This window comes from Procambarus clarkii, chromosome 85, assembly GCF_040958095.1.
Source record: "Procambarus clarkii isolate CNS0578487 chromosome 85, FALCON_Pclarkii_2.0, whole genome shotgun sequence".
Taxonomy (NCBI): domain Eukaryota; kingdom Metazoa; phylum Arthropoda; class Malacostraca; order Decapoda; family Cambaridae; genus Procambarus; species Procambarus clarkii.
In genome coordinates, this window is record NC_091234.1 from 16,837,908 (window position 1) to 16,859,927 (window position 22,020).

A 22,020-nucleotide genomic window follows, 5' to 3' on the forward strand; every position below is an offset into this window, starting at 1 on the left:
ATGGTGGGAGTCTGAAGGGCAGTGAAGATGGTGGGAGTGTGGAGGGCAGTGAAGATGGTGGGAGTGTGGAGGGCAGTGAAGATGGTGGGAGTCTGGAGGGCAGTGAAGATGGTGGTGGGAGTGTGGAGGGCAGTGAAGATGGTGGGAGTGTGGAGGGCAGTGAAGATGGTGGTGGGAGTCTGGAGGCAGTGAAGATGGTGGGAGTGTGGAGGGCAGTGAAGATGGTGGGAGTGTGGAGGGCAGTGAAGATGGTGGGAGTCTGGAGGGCAGTGAAGATGGTGGGAGTGTGGAGGGCAGTGAAGATGGTGGGAGTGTGGAGGGCAGTGAAGATGGTGGGAGTCTGGAGGCAGTAAAGATGGTGGGAGTGTGGAGGGGCAGTGAAGATGGTGGGAGTGTGGAGGCAGTGAAGATGGTGGGAGTCTGGAGGGCAGTGAAGATGGTGGGAGTCTGGAGGGCAGTGAAGATGGTGGGAGTGTGGAGGGCAGTGAAGATGGTGGGAGTCTGGAGGGCAGTGAAGATGGTGGGAGTGTGGAGGGCAGTGAAGATGGTGGGAGTCTGGAGGGCAGTGAAGATGGTGGGAGTGTGGAGGCAGTGAAGATGGTGGGAGTGTGGAGGGCAGTGAAGATGGTGGGAGTCTGGAGGGCAGTGAAGATGGTGGGAGTGTGGAGGTGTTGGGCTGTGTCACTGGCCAGATTTAGCGGCCAGAGGCAACCTATGACCCCGCCACTAACAAGGTGTCGTGCTAGCCACCTGTGGGGAGGGGCGTGGTGGGGAGGAGGGGCGTAGCAGTGCTGAGGGGCGTGGCAGTGCTGAGGGGCGTGGCAGTGCTGAGGGGCGTGGCAGTGAAGAGGGGCGTGGCAGTGCGGAGAGGCGTGGCAGTGAAGAAAGAGAGAGAGAAGGAGGGTTACAAATGGGAACTGGGAACAAAAAACTTTAAGAATTAGACATGGGAGGAGCTGGTGGGAGATGGGCGCATGGGAGATATATATATATATATATATATATATATATATATATATATATATATATATATATATATATATATATATATATATATATATATATTGGGGTTACACTTTAGCTCTTGGGTCTCGACTCTTAACCTTCAGTGGAATGTCTACGTAGCGCTCACGAACGCCGACACCCGACAAGACCTCCTGGTTAACGCCTTGATCAGTCAAATTGTTGGTGCTTACTGATCGCACCACAACAAAGGTATTCACCCCAGTCCTGTTGACCAGGGAGCAGATTCACGAAGCAGTTACCCAAGCACTTACGAACCTGTCTATCTTTTCTCAATCTTTGGCGGCTTTGTTTACAATTATTAAACAGTTAATGAGCTCCGAAGCACCAGGAGGCTGTTTATAACAATAACAACAGTTGATTGGCAAGTTTTCATGCTTGTTAACTGTTTAATAAATGTAACCAAAGCCGTCAAAGATTGAGGAAAGATGTACACGTTCGTAAGTACTTTCGTGAATCTGGCCCCAGGGACCCTTCGAGGACATTTAACAAGGACCCCAATTAAGGAACTGTTAATGTTTATTTGGTTAATTAATTTTGATGTGTTGACCAGACCACACACTAGAAAGTGAAGGGACGACGACGTTTCGGTCCGTCCTGGACCATTCTCAAGTCGACGAGAATGAGAAATGAGAAACCATTCTCAACATACTTCAGCCACGTTATTGTGACTTATCGCCTAATTTTGATGTGTCCTAGTCAAGGTTTGGACCCGTACTTTCACTCGGCTGATGTTGTATCCTCTTCCTTATGCAAATTTGGTTAAGTTTCTCCAGTATTTACACGTGTGAAGATGTCGCTTTCATTGCAAGATATACAGTGTCAAATATTTAAGCAGTCTCAATAGCTTGAGTTAGATCAATCTTGAGGTTATCTTGAGATGATTTCGGGGCTTAGTGTCCCCGCGGCCCGGTCCTCGACCAGGCCTCCTGGTTGCTGGACTGATCAACCAGGCTGTTTAATCAAATATGTTCACACTTGTTCTATAACATAAGAGGCGAGACGTTGACCGGACTCCCCGACACACTCGAGTGCTCGCCTCCAGATAACCATCTCAGTCTTAACTTACTGCCCAAACCCACTCCTTAAGTTCCTACATGTTTTCTCGCTTTTTCCGCCTGGCCTCCTCTGTGCCTCTCTCTCTGCCTCCCTCTCTGTCGGGCTGAGCCACGCCGCCTTCTTGGGTCGTGGTTCGATCCTGCTGTACACTACAACAGCTATATGCTGCTATACATTCAGCTATTCGGAACAAGTTCCAAGTAGCACGGGCTATGGTGAGCCCGTAACTTAACCTGGCACAGGAGTGGGGCAAGTAGCACGGGCTATGGTGAGCCCGTAACTTAACCTGGCACAGGAGCGGGGCAAGTAGCACGGGCTATGGTGAGCCCGTAACTTAACCTGGCACAGGAGCGGGGCAAGTAGTACGGGCTATGGTGAGCCCGTAACTTAACCTGGCACAGGAGCGGGGCAAGTAGTACGGGCTATGGTGAGCCCGTAGTGGACTTACCTGGCACAGGAGCGGGGCAAGTAGCACGGGCTATGGTGAGCCCGTAGTGGACTTACCTGGCACAGGAGCGGAGCAAGTAGCACGGGCTATGGTGAGCCCGTAGTGGACTTACCTGGCACAGGAGCGGAGCAGGTAGTACGGGCTATGGTGAGCCCGTAGTGGACTTACCTGGCACAGGAGCGGGGCAAGTAGCACGGGCTATGGTGAGCCCGTAACTTAACCTGGCACAGGAGCGGGGCAAGTAGTACGGGCTATGGTGAGCCCGTAGTGGACTTACCTGGCACAGGAGCGGGGCAAGTAGCACGGGCTATGGTGAGCCCGTAGTGGACTTACCTGGCACAGGAGCGGAGCAAGTAGCACGGGCTATGGTGAGCCCGTAGTGGACTTACCTGGCACAGGAGCGGAGCAAGTAGCACGGGCTATGGTGAGCCCGTTGAGGACTTACCTGGCACAGGAGCGGGGCAAGTAGCACAAGTGGCGCAAGTAGTAATTTTGTATTTAGTAATACATCTTCAGAAGGGTGACGATGTATTATTAAATACGAAAGTATTTAAGGAAATTCCTGTTTCAATTCTTCCTTCGTGGTCTGACACACACACACACACACACACACACACACACACACACACACACACACACACACACACACACACACACACACACACACACACACACACACACACACACACACACACACACACACACACACACACACACACACACACACACACACACACACACACACACACACACACACACACACACACACACACACACACACACACCCTTGCGAGGGAGGTGGGAGGTCCCCCCCACCCCCTCTATCCATCCCCCTCCCAACCTCTCAACCTCTATCTGTCTCCCAACCTTACGCCATCTCCCAACCCCTCTATGCCCTCCCTAATCTTCAGACCCAGTATGCCCTTCCTACTCCAGACCTACCTACCCAGGCCCTACCCCAGACCCTCCTACCTACCTTCCTAGAAGCCCAGCCCCCAGTAGCCCCCCAAGCACCCCTCCTGAACTCTTTCACCCCCCATACACCCCCCGGACCCCCCCAGACACCCCCTGGATCCCCCCGGACATCCCCCGGACCCTCCCCGCCCCCAGTCATCCCCCAGACACCCCCCAGATCCCCCAGATCCCCTCTGCCCCCAGTCACCCCCCAGACATCCCCCAGATCCCCCCAGACCCCCAGAGAAAGGGAGAACTCTGGTACAAGAGTTTCCATGAAGAATCTCAAGGTTTGGTACACCAATGCTGATGGGGTATCTAATAAAGCAGAAGAGATAAAAGAAAGAGTGAGTGAAGCAGATCCTGACATAGTTGCAATTGTGGAAACTAAAATTAATGACATGATCTCAGATGCTATCTTTCCTGAAGGGTACCAGGTGATACGAAAAGAGAGGACACAGAGACAGGGAGGGGGAGTAGCACTCCTAATAAAGCGGAAATGGAAGTTTGAAGACCTGGGAAATCGAGTTACCAATGAGTGCACAAGCTTCATACATGGAACTCTGACAGTAGATGGGAGGAAGATTGTGATCATGGTAATCTACAATCCCCCACCAAACAGTAGAAGACCCAGGCAGGAGTATGATGACAACAACAAAGCATGTATTGATGAACTGCAGAAGGCAGCAACACTAGCCCACAGAATGAGAGCGAAGCTGCTGATCATGGGGGACCTAAATCATGGAGAGATAAATTGGGAATCAAGGAATCCCCATGGAGGGGATGAAACGTGGGGAGCAAAATTAGTAGATGTTATAGACAGGAATTTCCTGACACAACATGTGAAGGAAGACACAAGGGAAAGAGGAGGAGATGCACCGAGCCTATTAGACCTGATTTTCACCCAGAACGTAGAAGATATCGAGAATTTAGAGCATGAAATACCTCTAGGGGCCAGTGACCATTGTGTCCTAGTCTTTGACTACATGATGGAATTCAAAATTATGACCATGGGACAAGAGATCTGGGAAAGGAGAGCTGACTACAGGAAAGGGGACTATATGAGGATAAGGGACTATCTGGGTGAAGTGCAGTGGGAGGAAGAAATTAGAGGAAAAACAGTCCAAGATATGATGGACCTAGTCATACAGAAATGCCAGGAGGCCGAAGAGAGATTTATACCAACGGTAAAGGGAAAAAATAAGAAGGAATATAATAACCCATGGTTTAATAGACAGTGTCAGGAAGCAAAAATGGCCAGCAGGCGGGAGTGGAGGAAGTACAGAAGACAAAGAACAGAGGACAACAGAAGCAGATACAACAGAGCTAGGAACGATTACATTAACATAAAACGAACATCGGAAAGGGACTATGAGAACGATATTGCAATCAAAGCGAAAAAACAACCTAAGTTACTACACAGTCATATAAGAAGAAAAATGTCGGTGAACGACCAAGTGACAAGACTAAGGAAGACAGAGGGGGCATATACTGAAAGTGACAAGGAAATCTGCGAGGCACTGAATGCCAGTTTCCATGGAGTGTTCACTACCGAGCCTGAGCAGCTCCCATTGTTGGAAGGGGTTACCCTAGATGAAAGACTATCAGATATAGAGGTGACAGCAGAGGAGGTAATGAAACAGTTGACAACTCTAGATGCAACTAAAGCAGTTGGACCAGACAAAGTATCACCGTGGATACTAAAAGAAGCAGCACAGGCCCTCAGCGTGCCTCTGGCAATGATCTTTAATGAGTCACTTATGTCAGGAGAATTGCCCAGTTGCTGGAAGAAGGCAAATGTCGTGCCGATCTTCAAGAAAGGAGATAGGGAGGAGGCACTTAACTACAGACCTGTATCACTGACAAGCATCCCCTGTAAAATACTGGAAAGAATAATTAGGCTACGACTGGTTGCACACCTGGAGAACATTAGGTTTGTGAACAAACATCAACATGGGTTCTGGACAGGGAAATCGTGCCTAACAAACCTTCTGGAATTCTATGATAAAATAACGAGGATAAGACAGGACAGAGATGGTTGGGCAGACTGCATATTTCTGGACTGCCAAAAAGCCTTTGATACAGTACCGCACATGAGACTGCTGTTCAAGCTCGAGAGGCAGGCGGGGGTGGGGGGAAAGGTCCTAGAATGGATAAGGAACTACCTAACAGGAAGGAGCCAAAGAGTTACGGTAAGGGGCGAGAAGTCGGACTGGCGAACAGTAACAAGTGGAGTACCACAAGGATCGGTGCTGGGACCAATTCTATTTCTTGTGTATGTTAACGACATGTTTACAGGCGTAGAGTCCTACATGTCGATGTTTGCGGATGATGCAAAGTTGATGAGAAGAGTTGTGACAGATGAGGATTGCAGGATCCTCCAAGAGGACCTGAACAGATTGCAGAGATGGTCAGAGAAATGGCTACTAGAATTCAACACGAGCAAATGTAAAGTTATGGAAATGGGACTAGGAGATAGGAGACCAAAGGGACAGTACACAATGAAGGGGAACAGCCTACCTGTAACGACGCGTGAAAGAGACCTGGGGGTGGACGTAACACCTAATCTATCTCCTGAGGCACATATTAATAGGATAACGACAGCAGCGTACTCTACACTGGCAAAAGTTAGAACATCATTCAGAAACCTAAGTAAGGAGGCATTTAGGGCGCTTTACACTGCCTACGTAAGGCCAGTCTTAGAGTATGCCGCCTCATCATGGAGTCCCCATCTGAAGAAGCATATAATGAAACTGGAAAAGGTTCAGAGGTTTGCAACGAGACTCGTCCCAGAGCTACGAGGGATGGGGTATGAAGAGCGCCTGAGGGAACTGTGCCTTACGACACTAGAAAGAAGAAGGGAGAGGGGGGACATGATAGGAACGTATAAGATACTCAGAGGAATTGACAGAGTGGACATAGACGAAATGTTCACACGGAATAGTAACAGAACGAGAGGACATGGATGGAAGCTTGAAACTCAGATGAGTCACAGAGATGTAAGGAAGTTTTCTTTTAGCGTGAGAGTAGTGGGGAAATGGAATGCACTTCAGGAACAGGTTGTGGAAGCAAATACTATTCATAATTTTAAAACCAGGTATGATAGGGAAATGGGACAGGAGTCATTGCTGTAAACAACCGATGCTCGAAAGGCGGGATCCAAGAGTCAATGCTCGATCCTGCAAGCACATATAGGTGAGTACATATAGGTGAGTACACACACACACTATAATCTACACCAAGGGCGGTGTCCAAGAACAGAATAAGACTGCCAAATAACCTCCAAAATATCGCCATGAACGTCACTTTTGGTTTAAGGCTTTTGTGCCGATCCTGTACTCACCTAGTTGTGTTTGCGGGGGTTGAGCTCTGGCTCTTTGGTCCCGCCTCTCAACCGTCAATCAACAGGTGTACAGATTCCTGAGCCTATCGGGCTCTGTCATATCTACACTTGAAACTGTGTATGGAGTCAGCCTCCACCACATCACTTCCTAATGCATTCCATTTGTCAACCACTCTGACACTAAAAAAGTTCTTTCTAATATCTCTGTGGCTCATTTGGGTACTCAGTTTCCACCTGTGTCCCCTTGTGCGTGTTCCCCTGTGTTGGGAGACGAAGAATCACTCGAACTCCTGACTCAGAAAAAAAACTCCAAACATTTCTTATATATAAACGCCAGCAAAACTCTTGATTCCACCCCGCTATAGGAAAAAAAAATGAAAAAGAAATCCTAAGAAACAAATGATTAAACCCAAGAAATAGATTTTTAACACTTGGCTGAACTCGATATCTTGAGCCGATGTTATCACTGGGATATACAACGCAGATCTCTCTCTCATGTCCCAGCAAGAGATTCGAGAATTTGCATATTCTCCTGCATGAGGCTTGAGACCTGAGCTTGACGTATGAGATACTTTGAGGCGCGGAGAGCATTAATGCGGTCGATAACACGGGGTAGGTTGCTAACACGAGGTATAGCGACCACTGGCTTCCACGACCTGGCCGCTGGACACCTAGAGAACATTGACTGTGTCGTGGACAGGAACGTCAAGGACAGGAACGTCGTGGACAGAACTTGTAGACAGGAACGTCGAGGATAAGAACGTCGTGGACAGGAACGTCGAGGACAGGAACATCGTGGACAGGAACGTCGAGGATAAGAACGTCGAGGACAGGAACGTCGAGGATAGGAACGTCGTGGACAGGAACGTCGAGGATAGGAACGTCGTGGACAGGAACGTCGTGGACACGAATGTCAATGTCACACTCCTTACCATATCCTCACCCACAGCCTAGCCCATACCCCCCACAGCCCCTCTCCCACATCCCCTCTCCCACACCCCCTTCTCCCACAGCCCCCATTCTCCCACACCCCTCTCCCACAGCCCCCTCTCTCACACAGCCCCCCTCCCACACCCCCGTCTCCCACACCCCCCTCTCCCACAACCCCTCACTTAAGTGGTTGTCACGAAACACACCAATATGTTGCACCAGACCTCTGGAGTAATTGACACTTGCAACCTGGTGATTGGCCTCGCCTGACCCCTTAACACTAGTAACGAGGGGTCATACCCCCCCGCTCCCCCTCTCTGGGGTCACCCCGGGCATCATGATGGGTAAAGGGGGAAGGGGGGAGGGGGAGATCATGCTGCAGGAAGAGGATTACAGAGTGTGGGAGGGGTGGGGGGATGTGATTGTGGGAAAGGAAGAGGAAGAGGGATTGATAAAATCGTATGGGAGTCAGGGCCTCCGAAGTGTGTGGTCTCCTCCCCTGAAGGCGCCACACACACACACACACACACACACACACACACACACACACACACACACACACACACACACACACACACACACACACACACACACACACATATACATAGGGGGGAGCCTGGTAGCCTGGTGGATAGCGCGCAGGTCTCGTAATTCTGTGGCGCGGGTTCGATTCCCGCACCAGGCAGAAACAAATGGGCAAAGTAAAAAAATCATACATAATCAGCTTCAGGAATATAGGATAGAGACCGGGCCGCCGGGACGTTGATCCCCGGAACCACCACAAGGTAACCACAAGGCAGGTAGGATACAACACGTGTAGCAACAATCCTGTACTCATCTCCATGTAGAACACACGGAATTGTATATGTGCTCGCTGTCATTGTAATTTGTCAATTGTAAAAACTCTTTAATCACCTGTTGTTGAGTGCTAATTAGCAATTAACTACTCGATTTGAACTTTAACAGCTCTCTATCCCTATCCATAAAGGACCGAAGAAAATGTATGTTTGCAAATTAGCATTGCAAATGAAAGGGCAGAAAAAATGGAGCAGGGCTATTAAATTGGGGGGAGGGGGGGAGGGGGAGGGGGGAGAGGGAGGGAATTATCAGGGGAAAACGTCAAGCCATTACGACTATATAGCACTTGGAAGAGGTCAGGATAAGGATTTGGGATGGGACGGTGGGGAAAGGAATGGTGCTCAACCCCTTGTGGACGGTCGGGGATTGAACACCGACCTGCATGAAGCGAGACCGTCGCTCTACCGTCCAGCCCAAGCGGGGTGTTAACCGTAGACCAGATAATATCCCGGTTCAGCCACAGAGAATTGGCTGAGGTCAGTTAGAACAGTGAACGTGGTGGGGGGTAGAGAGGGCGAGATGAAACGAGTGGTCACATTAGAGGAAGAAGCAGCAGGGGATTCGAACCCCCCTCAGCACTATTCTGGGAAACCTGTGGGCCATCTCATAGCAGGGGGTTCTTCAGGAATGTAGTCTTTCTCCTTTCTACCCCGTAGTGTTCCAAACCACATTCGAACACCAGGTATCGACAGTCAGAAAGAGCAAACTCAAGAGACAGGAGACGAGACAGGCGGCGACCCCCTACGAAACAGGAAACCTGACCTTACCACAAGGAAATAATTCGAACCTCAGTGTGAAGGTCTGCTTACTGCCTGTCTCTCGTCACACGGGTCAAATGTTTGGACAGGACCTCTTAACAGGACTCGGAAGCTAACAAGCGAGGTCCTGTGAAGCTTACAATGAAGGTGAGGGTTCATAGGTATAAATTCACCTCGAGGGGTTAACCTAGTCTTTCTTTTCCACGGGAGACATCTCCCATGACGCAGGGTGCAGTCGCACCTCCACAGATCTCCAGTATCAGCTATTGATACTGGTAATGGCTCAAAAGGGCCACCACTTACGGGCTATTCATGCCCGTGCCACCTTTTGGGCGGTTTAATCTTCATCAATCATCTTAACCTAGTCTATTAGTGTATATGCACCAAGAGTATATTGTTCTGGACTAACCCATCAGAACCACGGTGTCTGCAAGTAAGCACTCAGATGCATTGTCTGACTGTAACCAGTCAGATTAATGGTGTCTACAACTAACCAATCAGAGCCATTGTGTCTTCCAGTAACCAATTAGATCATGTCTCTTAGACACAAGTGGCATGAAGACACCTTACCCGACACATGTATGTAAAGACCTAGGGTCAGATTCACGAAGCAGTTACGCAAGCACTTACGAACGTGTACATGTCTCCTCAATCTTTGACGGCTTTGGTTACATTTATTAAACAGTTTACAAGCATGAAAACTTGCCAATCAACTGTTGTTATTGTTATAAACAGCCTCCTGGTGCTTCGGAGCTCATTAACTGTTTAATAATTGTAAACAAAGCCGCCAAAGATTGAGAAAAGATGGACAGGTTCGTAAGTGCTTGCGTAACGGCTTCGTGAATCTGGTCCATGATCCGTATTTTCCTTTTCGTTATAAATACTTCTTATCTCACCTTATCTCAAGACCATCAACTTATTTGTGGTGTGGTGCTTTATACACCTTGTATAATACAGGGTGTATTATACACCCTGTTTTACAGACACCGCCATCGTGTGAACGCGCAGAACTAACCGCATAAGCCCAACTCAGCGTTCAGTAATGAACAAGCTTTATGAACACAGGTGGGTATCAGAAACCTAAGGCGATCTTTATTAATCTTGAAGGTGCTATAGGATGCTGCAAGAAGTCATCAACTTACAGAATACATATATCGTAATTTTGCATAAGAAACTCTTAATCTACTGCCGTTAAATTCTGGCTGGCATTGTTGGTAGGTAGAAGAAAGATTGAAGGAGGTGGAATAAAGGATAAAAGGGAGAGGATGAGAGGGGTAAGAGGAGTGGTAGGTGGATGGAAGAGACGTGAAAGAGGGAGTAGAAGAGGGCTGGAAGGGGATTAGAGGGGTAAGAGCAGTGGTAGGTGGGTGGAAGAGACGTGAAAGAGGGAGTGGAAGTGGATGAAAGGGGTAAGAGGAGTAGTAGGTGGATGGAAGAGACGTGAAAGAGGGAGTAGAAGAGGGCTGGAGTGGGATATAACCATCCCCCATCCCCCCTAGAGTGCTTGCCCTCTCATGGTTATCGCCAGAGTAATGCGTGTGTGTGTTTATGTACGTGCAAGTGCTTGAGTTATTGGCACCAATCAGCTAGCGTCGTAAGGTGTCTTAAAAACTCCCAAATGTAAACAGCCTCAAAAAGCACGTATAGATTATTCCCCCTTGTTCTCTGAGGTTTATTTAACACCCAAAAGTGATCCCAGCTGACTCTAATGTCATTAAAAACACAGCTGGCTTTCTCAGTCTCTCATGTAAACATCGGAAGGAAAAAAAATACAACACTCCTGATTAGATTTTCCAATATAGGGAAATGTGGAATATATTACAGCAGGAGAATGAAATTGTGGGGTCTGGGGGGTATTTAAACTGGGGTATGGTTGAACTGTACACAAGACAGGTTCGTCAGAACCAGTTTTCTGATTGGCAAACCCATATAAAAAATCCTTAGTTAGGATGTGTTAGCATAGCTTAGGCTGTTTAGCTAGGATGGGTTAGGTTAGGTTAGGTAGGTTTATATTAAGTTAGGTTAGGTAGGGTTGGATTACGTTAGGTAGGTTCATATTAGGTAGGTTAGATAAGGTTAGGTAGGTTTGGATTACGTTTGGTAGGTTCATATTAGGTGGGTTAGGTTAGGATAGGTTAGATAGGTTTGGGTACTCTGAAAGTACATATTTTATCAGTTCCTCGTCTGTTTTATATTTATTAATTTGTCAGTTTCATTGTATTCGTGTGATGAACACGACTAAACTTTAACGTGATGAACTTGGGATGAACTTTATGCCATTAAGGTTGAACTTTTTCACTCAAGGAGATCTTGGGTTGCCGCAGACAGTGGCTCAGTGTCGGTGTGTAGGCGGCGTCTCTCTCTGTTCATGGAATTGATTGAAATTGTCTAACGGATTGTCTTGGGTGAGTGGGTCATCCGTCAATCATCGTGGGTCATCTGTCAGCCACCAGTGACTCATCCGCCAGTCAGCCAACCGGCTGGAGAAGCGGGTAGGTTTCCATCAATTTCCCGATATCACTGGTTATCTCTCGCAGTGCTTGGCTTATCCCGTTTGTAACGCGACTAGGCATTGTGGGTAGATAAGGATATATATATATATATATATATATATATATATATATATATATATATATATATATATATATATATATATATATATATATATATATATATATATATATATATATATATATATATATATTAATAATGGTCGAAAGGCGGGGCTAGACTCTGCAAGCTCAACTAGGTGAGTACACACACACACACACACACACACACACACACACACACACACACACACACACACACACACCAGTTGATTGACAGTTGAGAGGCGGGCCCAAAGAGCCTAAGCTCAACCCCCGCAAGCACAAATAGGTGAGTACACACGCACACACACACACACACACACACACACACACACACACACACACACACACCAGTCTATCTGCTTTTTTTTCATTGCTAAAAAGCCTCACACAAATATTATTACACGAGTAAATAAAATTTAATTCTCATAATTCAGATTATTAGCATTTTTGACGTGGACGCGAAATAAAACTATCGCCATTTTGAAGACATTTCTCTCAGTTGGCGTAGAAGGCGTCAGCTTTACAGATGTTGGAACAAACATCTGTGTTGAGCTAAAGTGGCCGACATCACTTAACCAGGTGTAGCTGCCACAGCTGATTGGCCGACACTGCATCACCTGGGCGCTGTGTTTAATGCCGCAGTGAGTAATGATCCATACTTCATGCGCTTGCTCTATATTGCCCTGAAACTCGACCTTAATACCCGCTATCATACATCTCACTCGCCGCCGCTTGTAAAAACTCATAGCTCATTATACGTTATATTAATCGCAAACTTCAGTGAGGCTTCTTTTAGATAAACAGTCGCGCGGGGCGTCTGGGGCCGGTCCGGTCAGGAAGGTCTTGGTTCATACTGCTGCCTCCCAATATGGTCTATATTTCATTAATTCAATTTCAGCAATCCTCGCCGTAATTGAAATGGGCGGAGAAGCCGCCCATCTCTCCAGTGTCGGGGGGGATTTCGTGGGCGCGACTGAGAGCGTCGACACGGCCGGCTCGCCCTACCATCTCGCCTGAAGATCGACCATAAAAACTGGAACTTTTCAATTTGCGATCCACCGGCGATATCTAGGAGCGGGGCATGAAGAAGTGCATCTGATATATCTTAAGTGCTGGGTGGCATGGCTCTTCCCACTCGGCGTCTGCCCCGTCGGGCAGAGCAAGTGGGGGTATTTAGCAATACTCGAAGTCGTCTCTTCGGGCATCTCCTGCTACGAAGTCATCACAATATCAGCGGAACGACGCGTCGCTCAGCATGGCGCCTCCAGTGACTGGAGATCAAAGTCTGCCCCTACGTGCCTCATCCTCTCACCTCTCATCCGTGAGAGGATTTATCCTCATATCCTTGAGCGCTGCAGAAGCTTTGCGGGTTATTGATGAACTTGTAATCCTTTCACTCAGACGGGTTTTGCCTCTTGTCTGGAGATCAGAGATTCCGAAGTGGAGATGACTGGCTGAGGTGTTGCAGCATCACCACAAGGATCCCAGTGAGTGGATGATTACCTGGAGGCCAGTGGGTGGATGATTACCTGGAGGCCAGTGGGTGGATGATTACCTGGAGGCCAGTGGTTGGATGATTACCTGGAGGCCAGTGGGTGGATGATTACCTGGAGGCCAGTGCTTGGATGGTTACCTAGAGGCCAGTGGTTGGATGGTTACCTGGAGGCCAGTGAGTGGATGATTACCTGGAGGCCAGTGGGTGGATGATTACCTGGAGGTCAGTGGGTGGATGATTACCTGGAGGCCAGTGGGTGGATGATTACCTGGAGGCCAGTAGTTGGATGATTACCTGGAGGCCAGTAGTTGGATGATTACCTGGAGGCCAGTAGTTGGATGATTACCTGGAGGCCAGTAGTTGGATAATTACCTGGAGGCCAGTAGTTGGATGATTACCTGGAGGCCAGTGCTTGGATGATTACCTGGAGGCCAGTAGTTGGATAATTACCTGCAGAACGATGGAATTAGAAGATGCATTTCATATCACAAGAGCACTTGACACTTTGAACCACCTAACCACCAAGCTACTAATCCACTTGACCACTAATCCACTTGACCACTAATCCACTTGACTACTAATCCACTTGACTACTAATCCACTTGACCACTAATCCACTTGACCACTAATCCACTTGACTACTAATCCACTTGACTACTAATCCACTTGACTACTAATCCACTTGACTACTAATCCACTTGACTACTAATCCACTTGACCACTAATCCACTTGACTACTAATCCACTTGACTACTAATCCACTTGACCACTAATCCACTTGGCCACTAATCCACTAGCAATAACTAACGCTAAATATCCCCCCCCCCCCTCTCCCTAACCCACACCCTATCCACACGGTCATCCACCACCACCATAACTACCACCACCTTCCAACCACCCGAGCTAGCAATTACTCCCTCCATTAACCACCATCAACCACCGTGGCTACTGCCCCTCTGCGATCACCACACTGCCCCCTCATTTGTAAAGCTGTGGTCCCCCCCCCCCCTCCTCCTCTTGCCCCATCTACTACCTGTATTTCTTGGTCCTAATTACGGTGATTAGCCCACAGGTTGACAGGTGAACAAAGTACGCCTCATTTGTTTGCGGTATTAGCCTGGGTGTGACAAACAGGTGTCTGCGTTCCCTTGTCTGCCTGTTGTTTGTCCACTTTGCCCGTTTACCTGTTGGATTGTGCGGGTTTGTTTGTCTTGTGTTTTGTCTGTTGTTCAATCTGCTCACCTGCTGCCTGTCTATCTGCCAGTCTGACGCCTGTCTGTCTGCCTGTTTGAGAACAAAGCTTTCTTGGGGGCCAAGCTTGCTCGAGGACAAACTTTGCCTGAGGTCAAGCACGTTCGAGGAATAACTCACTGGCGGAAAACAGTTGAGAGAGAGACGCAACACGCGGCACCAGCCAATATGTCTCCGGGAGTGCTGGAGGCGTGCAATAACAGCCCAGCGGATCCCTGGCGCCCACATTAATGGCATTAGTCACTGGGAGCCAAGAATCTCTCTCTCTCTCTCTCTCTCTCTCTCTCTCTCTCTCTCTCTCTCTCTCTCTCTCTCTCTCTCTCTCTCTCTCTCTCTCTCTCTTTTTCTTTTACCTAAAAAAGTACCTTTTTTTCACACCACACACACACACCAGGAAGCAGCCCGTGACAGCTGACTAACTCCCAGGTACCTATTTACTGCTAGGTAACGTGGCATAAGGTGAAAGAAACTCTGCCCATTGTTTCTCGCCGGCGCCCGGGATCGAACCCGGGACCACAGGATCACGTGTCTAGCGTGCTATCCACTCGGCCACCGGCCCCCACAGAGTGCGTGTGTGTGTGTGCTCACCTAGCTGTTCTTGTTGGAATGAACCTCATCTCTTCTGCAGTCAGCGAGTACAGGTTCTCGAACCCTGGAAGGTGCTAATAGAGTTCATAAATGCCAGTGTGTGAGGCTGTGTCCATCACTTTGCTTCCCAGTTCATCGCAATTCATTATTTTTCTGCCACTAGTTAAATTCTAACATTTCTATGGATATTATCACTAAAAATGGGTACTTGTTGTTCACCGGTGTTCACGTGCACAAGCTTGAGCAGGCCAGTTATGTGCTTGTCTACCCTGTCAGTTCTCCTGAGAATTTTGTATGTCGGGATCATATTTCCAAAAATTTTGTGTCTCAATAATCATAAGGTTTAGTCCCATTTGTTTTAGTCCAATCGTCCAATCTCTTGTTTAGGAATCCGCTGCGTTCCGTTGCTATCCTTTACGTCCCGTTGCTATCTGTTGCTATCCGTTGCATCCCTCCGCACCACAGTAGACATTGACAAATAAACTTCGATATCAGGACCCGGGACCAACCTCTCTATCCAGCCCGTTTTCTAGCCATTCCGACAGAAAAAAAGATATCCAACCGATCCACAAACATACGAACCCAACCGACCCACCGAACGTTGGTTCGGATAACGTCAAAAATGCGACCTATTAGTCAAGAGGCCGGGGCTGGATTACCCTCCAAAGGTAATGTGAAACTTAACGGATATGCCGAAGTGAATTTAATTTTATTGCCGCAATTTGGAAGATGGACAGAGAGAAAAGTCGCATTTGAGAATAAAAAAACGTATTAGATTAGTGGAAATGGAAGGAGAGAAGGAGGAGGGATGGAAAGGGAGAGGGAGGGGATAGAAGGTGGGATAGATTGGATATGGAAGGGTAGAAAACATGGGAGCAAGTATTGATGAGGACAGCGAGAGTGGAAAATAGTTGGAGAGAGGTAAATATGAATGGAAATTGTCATTGGAAGATGAGAGAGAGAGAGAGAGAGAGAGAGAGAGAGAGAGAGAGAGAGAGAGAGAGAGAGAGAGAGAGAGAGAGAGAGAGAGAGAGAGACAGACAGACAGACAGACAGACAGAGACAGACAGACAGACAGACAGACAGACAGACAGACAGACAGACAGACAGACAGACAGACAGACAGACAGACAGACAGACAGACAGACAGAAAGAGAGACAGAGAAAGAGAGACAGAGAGAGAGACAGAGAGAGAGACAGAGAGAGAGAGAGAGAGAGAGAGAGAGAGAGAGAGAGAGAGAGAGAGAGAGAGAGAGAGAGAGAGAGAGAGAGAGAGAGAGAGAGAGAGAGACAGACAGACAGACAGAGACAGAGACAGACAGAGAGAAACAGAGAGAGAGGACAGAGAGACAGAGAGAGAGAGAAAGAGAGAGAGACAGAGAAAGAGAGATAGAGAGAGAGAGAGACAGAGACAGAGACAGAGAGAGACAGAGACAGACAGAGAGACAGAGACAGAGTGTGAGTACCAAGTACATCCTCTGACACCTACCTTTTTTCCTGCTGTCCACCTCTGTCACTGCCCCGACACTGTTCAGGTCTGCCGGACGGGTCCCTGCTTGAGAGGTGACGCCTCTGTACAACTTCACGAAGGTCATTTTATCTTCCTCGTTTTGCCCTCTGCGGCGTACATCTGTTTTCCCTGTCTATCTGTCACTTCCTCTCCCTACAGACAAACACAAAAGAGAATGATCATCGTCTCAGTAGATTCTACGCGCCGTGTATACCGTCTTGACCCATGTGGCTGTCAACCACACGGTCAAGAACGTCGCTTTTCGATCGTATGCGTTACATAGAGAGCCTAAAATCGTCGTACTAGAAAATGGAAGCGGCTGGCGAAAGTGATGTACTGTCCCGTTTTCTGTTTTGGGTCCTCTGGTAGGTTAGGGGAGACCACTTTAAATTGACCGTTTTCTTGATGTTAGGGAAATCTTAGAGGACGGACTGAATCAGGACGTAAGACAGTAGAATATATGATTCGCTAAGTTCATTGTCGAAATTATCCACCAAAAAAAAGCGTCTGGTTCACAAACCTTTTGTCACATTGGTACATAATTCTGTCTATATCAGAATTATGTACTATTTTTTTCTAGGAATAGTATACTATTCCAATTTTCAAGAGGAAACTAGATTTATTCCTCTAAGGAGTGCCGGACCAACCGGGCTGTGGTGGGTATGTGGGCCTGCGGGCCGCTCCAAGCAACAGCCTGGTGGACCAAGCTCTCACAAGTCAAGCCTGGCCTCGGGCCGCTCCAAGCAACAGCCTGGTGGACCAAACTCTCACAAGTCAAGCCTGGCCTCGGGCCGGGCTTGGGGAGTAGAAGAACTCCCAGAACCCCATCAACCAGGTATCAACCAGGTATCAGTCTATGTGAACAGTGGCTCTTAGAGCACTTTAAGCACCTTCTGTGGTGGAATGGTCAGTATCTCACTATATTCTCGCTTCATGCAGGTCGGCGTTCAATCCCCGACCGTCCACAAGTGGTTGGACACCATTCCTTTCCCCCCGTTCCACCCCAAATCCTTATCCTGATCCCTTCGAAGTGCTATATAGTCGCAATGGCTTGGCGCTTTTCCCTCATAATTCCTTTCCCTTCACTATGTTCTGTAGTGGGTATTTAACCCTGTCTATGTATAATACATGGAATATACGTTCATTAAAAGGTCAATGTCAACCCTTCAGAGGTCGATAGGTCTTCAACCCAATGCTATAAGCCTTGAAAACTGGGGCTCCTATGTATACAACAGCATAAAGTGAGCACCATATGTATACCAGTCGCATCGTGGCACCCTCCTCCCCTCCATGTATACTACACCCCCCCCCCCTCATGTGCCCCCCTTCATGTATAGTAGATACCCAGTTGCGCCGCTTTGCATGTATTTTCTCTTTCGTGTATACATATTTGGCCATTATTTAAATCCGAATGCGACCTACTTTGCATATGCACTTGCATAAGCGTCCAATTATCTTTGCACATGCACACGCTACATTATTCATATTGAGCATTACATGCTCTCTGTAACATTACTGTTTGAATAAGAGTTATTCACCATAAACACGGCTGTTGGATGTTTGTAAAGTCGGTTCGTGATTTCTTTTACGTTATTGTTTACAGTGAAAAACATTCTTACAGTGTAAAGATTCTTACAGTGAAAAGAGATGAGTGTCTACCCAGTGTTGAAAAGGTGGGAAGGACTGTCACAGCTGGGACAGGTGGGAGAGACGGGCACCACAGCTGGGATAGGTGGGACAGGCAGACAGAGCATAACAAACTCCCACGCTATTCGTTCGGCATCTCTACCCCCTCCCTCTCTCTCACAGACACACACACACACACACACACACACACACACACACACACACACACACACACACACACACACACACACACACACACACACACACACACACACAACGAGACACAGGAGACAACGAGTCTGTGTGAGGGGTGAGGTCTCAGATTGGCGAGACGTCACAAGTGGAGTCCCGCAGGGGTCAGTCCTTGGACCTATACTGTTTCTGGTATATGTAAATGATCTCCCAGAGGGTATAGATTCGTTCCTCTCAATGTTTGCCGACGATGCAAAAATTATGAGGAGGATTGAAACAGAGGATGATAGTAGGAGGCTACAAGATGACCTGGATAGACTGAGTGAATGGTCCAACAAATGGCTGTTGAAGTTCAACCCGAGTAAATGCAATGTAATGAAACTAGGCAGTGGAAACAGGAGGCCAGGCACAGGATACAGAATAGGAGATGAAGTACTTAATGAAACAGACAGAGAGAAAGATCTAGGAGTTGATATCACACCAAACCTGTCTCCTGAAGCCCACATAAAGAGAATAACGTCTGCGGCATATGCGAGGCTGGCTAACATCAGAACGGCGTTCAGGAACCTGTGTAAGGAATCATTCAGAATCTTGTACACCACATATGTAAGACCAATCCTGGAGTATGCGGCCCCAGCATGGAGCCCGTACCTTGTCAAGCACAAGACGAAGCTGGAAAAAGTCCAAAGGTATGCTACTAGACTAGTCCCAGAACTAAGAGGCATGAGTTATGAGGAAAGGCTGCGGGAAATGCACCTCACGACACTGGAAGACAGAAGAGTAAGGGGGGACATGATCACAACCTACAAAATCCTCAGGGGAATCGACCGGGTAAACAAGGATGAACTATTCAACACTGGTGGGACGCGAACAAGGGGACACAGGTGGAAGCTGAGTACCCAAATGAGCCACAGAGACGTTAGAAAGAACTTTTTCAGTGTCAGAGTAGTTAGTAAATGGAATGCATTAGGAAGTGATGTGGTGGAGGCTGACTCCATACACAGTTTCAAATGTAGATATGATAGAGCCCAATAGGCTCAGGAATCTGTACACCAGTTGATTGACGGTTGAGAGGCGGGACCAAAGAGCCAGAGCTCAACCCCCGCAAGCACAATTAGGTGAGTACAATTAGGTGAGTACACACACACACACACACACACTCCACCCCTTCCCTCGATCAACACACTTTAAATTAACCTGGACTGGAGTGCCTTGTACCCACCGCGAGGCGTGGACCAATCTGGGGCTCTCTTCCCTTTTAACCATGCGAGAAAACCCTTAAATTGCAGGATTTAATCAACATTTAGCCTCTTAAACAACGTGACATTCAGCTAGAATCAAATGCCACAAGTATTGAGAATCTTTCTCCCTTCCTCAGGTACCCAGAGAGAGAGAGAGAGAGAGAAAGAGAGAGAGAGAGAGAGAAGAGAGAGAGAGAGAGAGAGAGAGAGAGAGAGAGAGAGAGAGAGAGAGAGAGAGAGAGAGAGAGAGAGAGAGAGAGAGAGAGAGAGAGAGAGAGAGAGAGAGAGAGAGAGAGAGACAGACAGACAAGTATTAAGCATGTTACTTAGATATGTAAAAATATTCAACGCCTGGGTCTTATCTCCTACGGGGTATCCCCCCCCCCCTTTCCCAAGTCGTAAGATATGGGGGTATTGTGTGCTAATACACGAAGAGTCTACGCTTGTCGCCAGCACCAGACTTTAACAGCAGCATTGGTGGTTTGCGTGGGGGTGGGGATTGAGGGCTTCACCTGATTGACCACCTGTGGATCCACGCATATGTATATTCCCACAAAATATATGTGAACTCACACAAAATATATGTACACTCACACAAAATACATAGCGCTCGGGGGGTCGTATAGTTCTAGGGGCCTAGGTTCGGTTCCAAGCACAGGAAGAGACGAATGGGCAGGTTTTTATTCACCTCATGCCTCTGTTCACCTAGCAGTAAATAGGTACCTGGGAGTTAGACAGCTGTTACTGAGCTGCTTCCTGTGTGTGCATGGGGGAAAAAATAGTTAGTAGTTAGTTACAGTTGATTGATTAACAGTTGAAAGGTGGGCCGAAAGAGCAGAGCTCAACCCCCGCAAGCACAACTAGGTGAATACACACACACACACACACACACACACACACACACACACACACACACACACACGCGCGCGCGCGCGCGTGTGATAAGAGGAAAGTGACTGCTGTTTAGGTCCGCCCAGGAAGGTGAGAAAGTGTAAATGGAAAAGGGTAAAGAATGAGATGTCTCACTTTCCCATCTTCTCTCACTGCATAATGACTTATTGACATCTCTTTCTCATTTTCCACTTGAGAATGGATCCAAGAAGAACCGATACATCATCACTTAACTTTAATTTCACATATATGAATTGGGTTATTTAAAGCAACGCTGTTGCAAGTTATTCTCTGCAATGTAAACACCGGGATCCTACTTGACCTTCCTAGCTTCTGCAATGAATCATCATTGATGCTTGATGAGCAACAGCATTGACTCATCGATGAATTCGTGGCCATCGTTCAAGCCAGACGTGCAGCCCAGGACAGTGATCTGCGATCAGGTTTCGTCTTGCGATTTTGAGAAGAACGGATCGCATGCTAATCACCAATAGTGAAGATGCGCCTCAGTGGAGCCTCTCTTTAGTCACTAGAGGCATTCTCTAATGGCACTACGGGCTCACCATAGCCCGTGCTACTTGTCCCGCTCCTGTGCCAGGTAAGTCCACTACGGGCTCACCATAGCCCGTGCTACTTTGAACTTAGTTCCAGGTAGCGAATCTTTTAACAACATCAACAACACTAGAGGAGATATACATAATGGAAATGGCTGCTATTCACAGAGAATTAAAAGTTACCTCTACATTGCAGTGATCAACATTCCTTAGGATGTTGTTGTTATAGATTCAGCTACTCGGAACAAGTTCCAAGTAGCACGGGCTATGGTGAGCCCGTAGTGGACTTACCTGGCACAGGAGCGGTGCAAGTAGCACGGGCTATGGTGAGCCCGTAGTGGACTTACTGGCACAGGAGCGGGGCGAGCTGGGATGTGAGGATAGAGTAAGGAATGGTGCCCAAATCAATTGGACTATCCAGGATCGAACGCCGACCTGCTTATAGCGAGGCCGTCGCTCTAACGACCAGTCCAAGTAGTTAAACAGACACATTTTTCAGGTAACGAAGCACACACTTGCCCTTCGCATAGAGCGTCAAAGAATATTCAGGGTTCGAATCCCTTACACTCTCCTCCCTTTCCCCCCCCCCCACCTACCCTTCCCCCCCCCACCAACCCTCCCCCCCCCCCCTATCTATACAGCGCCCACATGCGGAACAAAACTGTGGAAACAGGCATGCAAACAGCCCATTCGGGGCGACCTTGT

At 47.9% G+C, this 22,020-nt stretch overlaps 1 protein-coding gene across 1 annotated transcript in view; it reads left to right on the plus strand.

The window, feature by feature from the left end:
• Positions 1–22,020, plus strand: part of LOC138358709 (uncharacterized) — a 68,070-nt gene that overhangs the window by 20,931 nt on the left and 25,119 nt on the right. Inside the window, exons 2-3 of the mRNA XM_069316867.1 lie at positions 1–205; positions 405–600. The exon at positions 1–205 is cut by the window's left edge and continues 125 nt beyond it. Coding sequence (XP_069172968.1) covers positions 1–205; positions 405–600 — 401 coding nt within the window. The remainder of the gene's footprint in view (positions 206–404; positions 601–22,020) is intronic.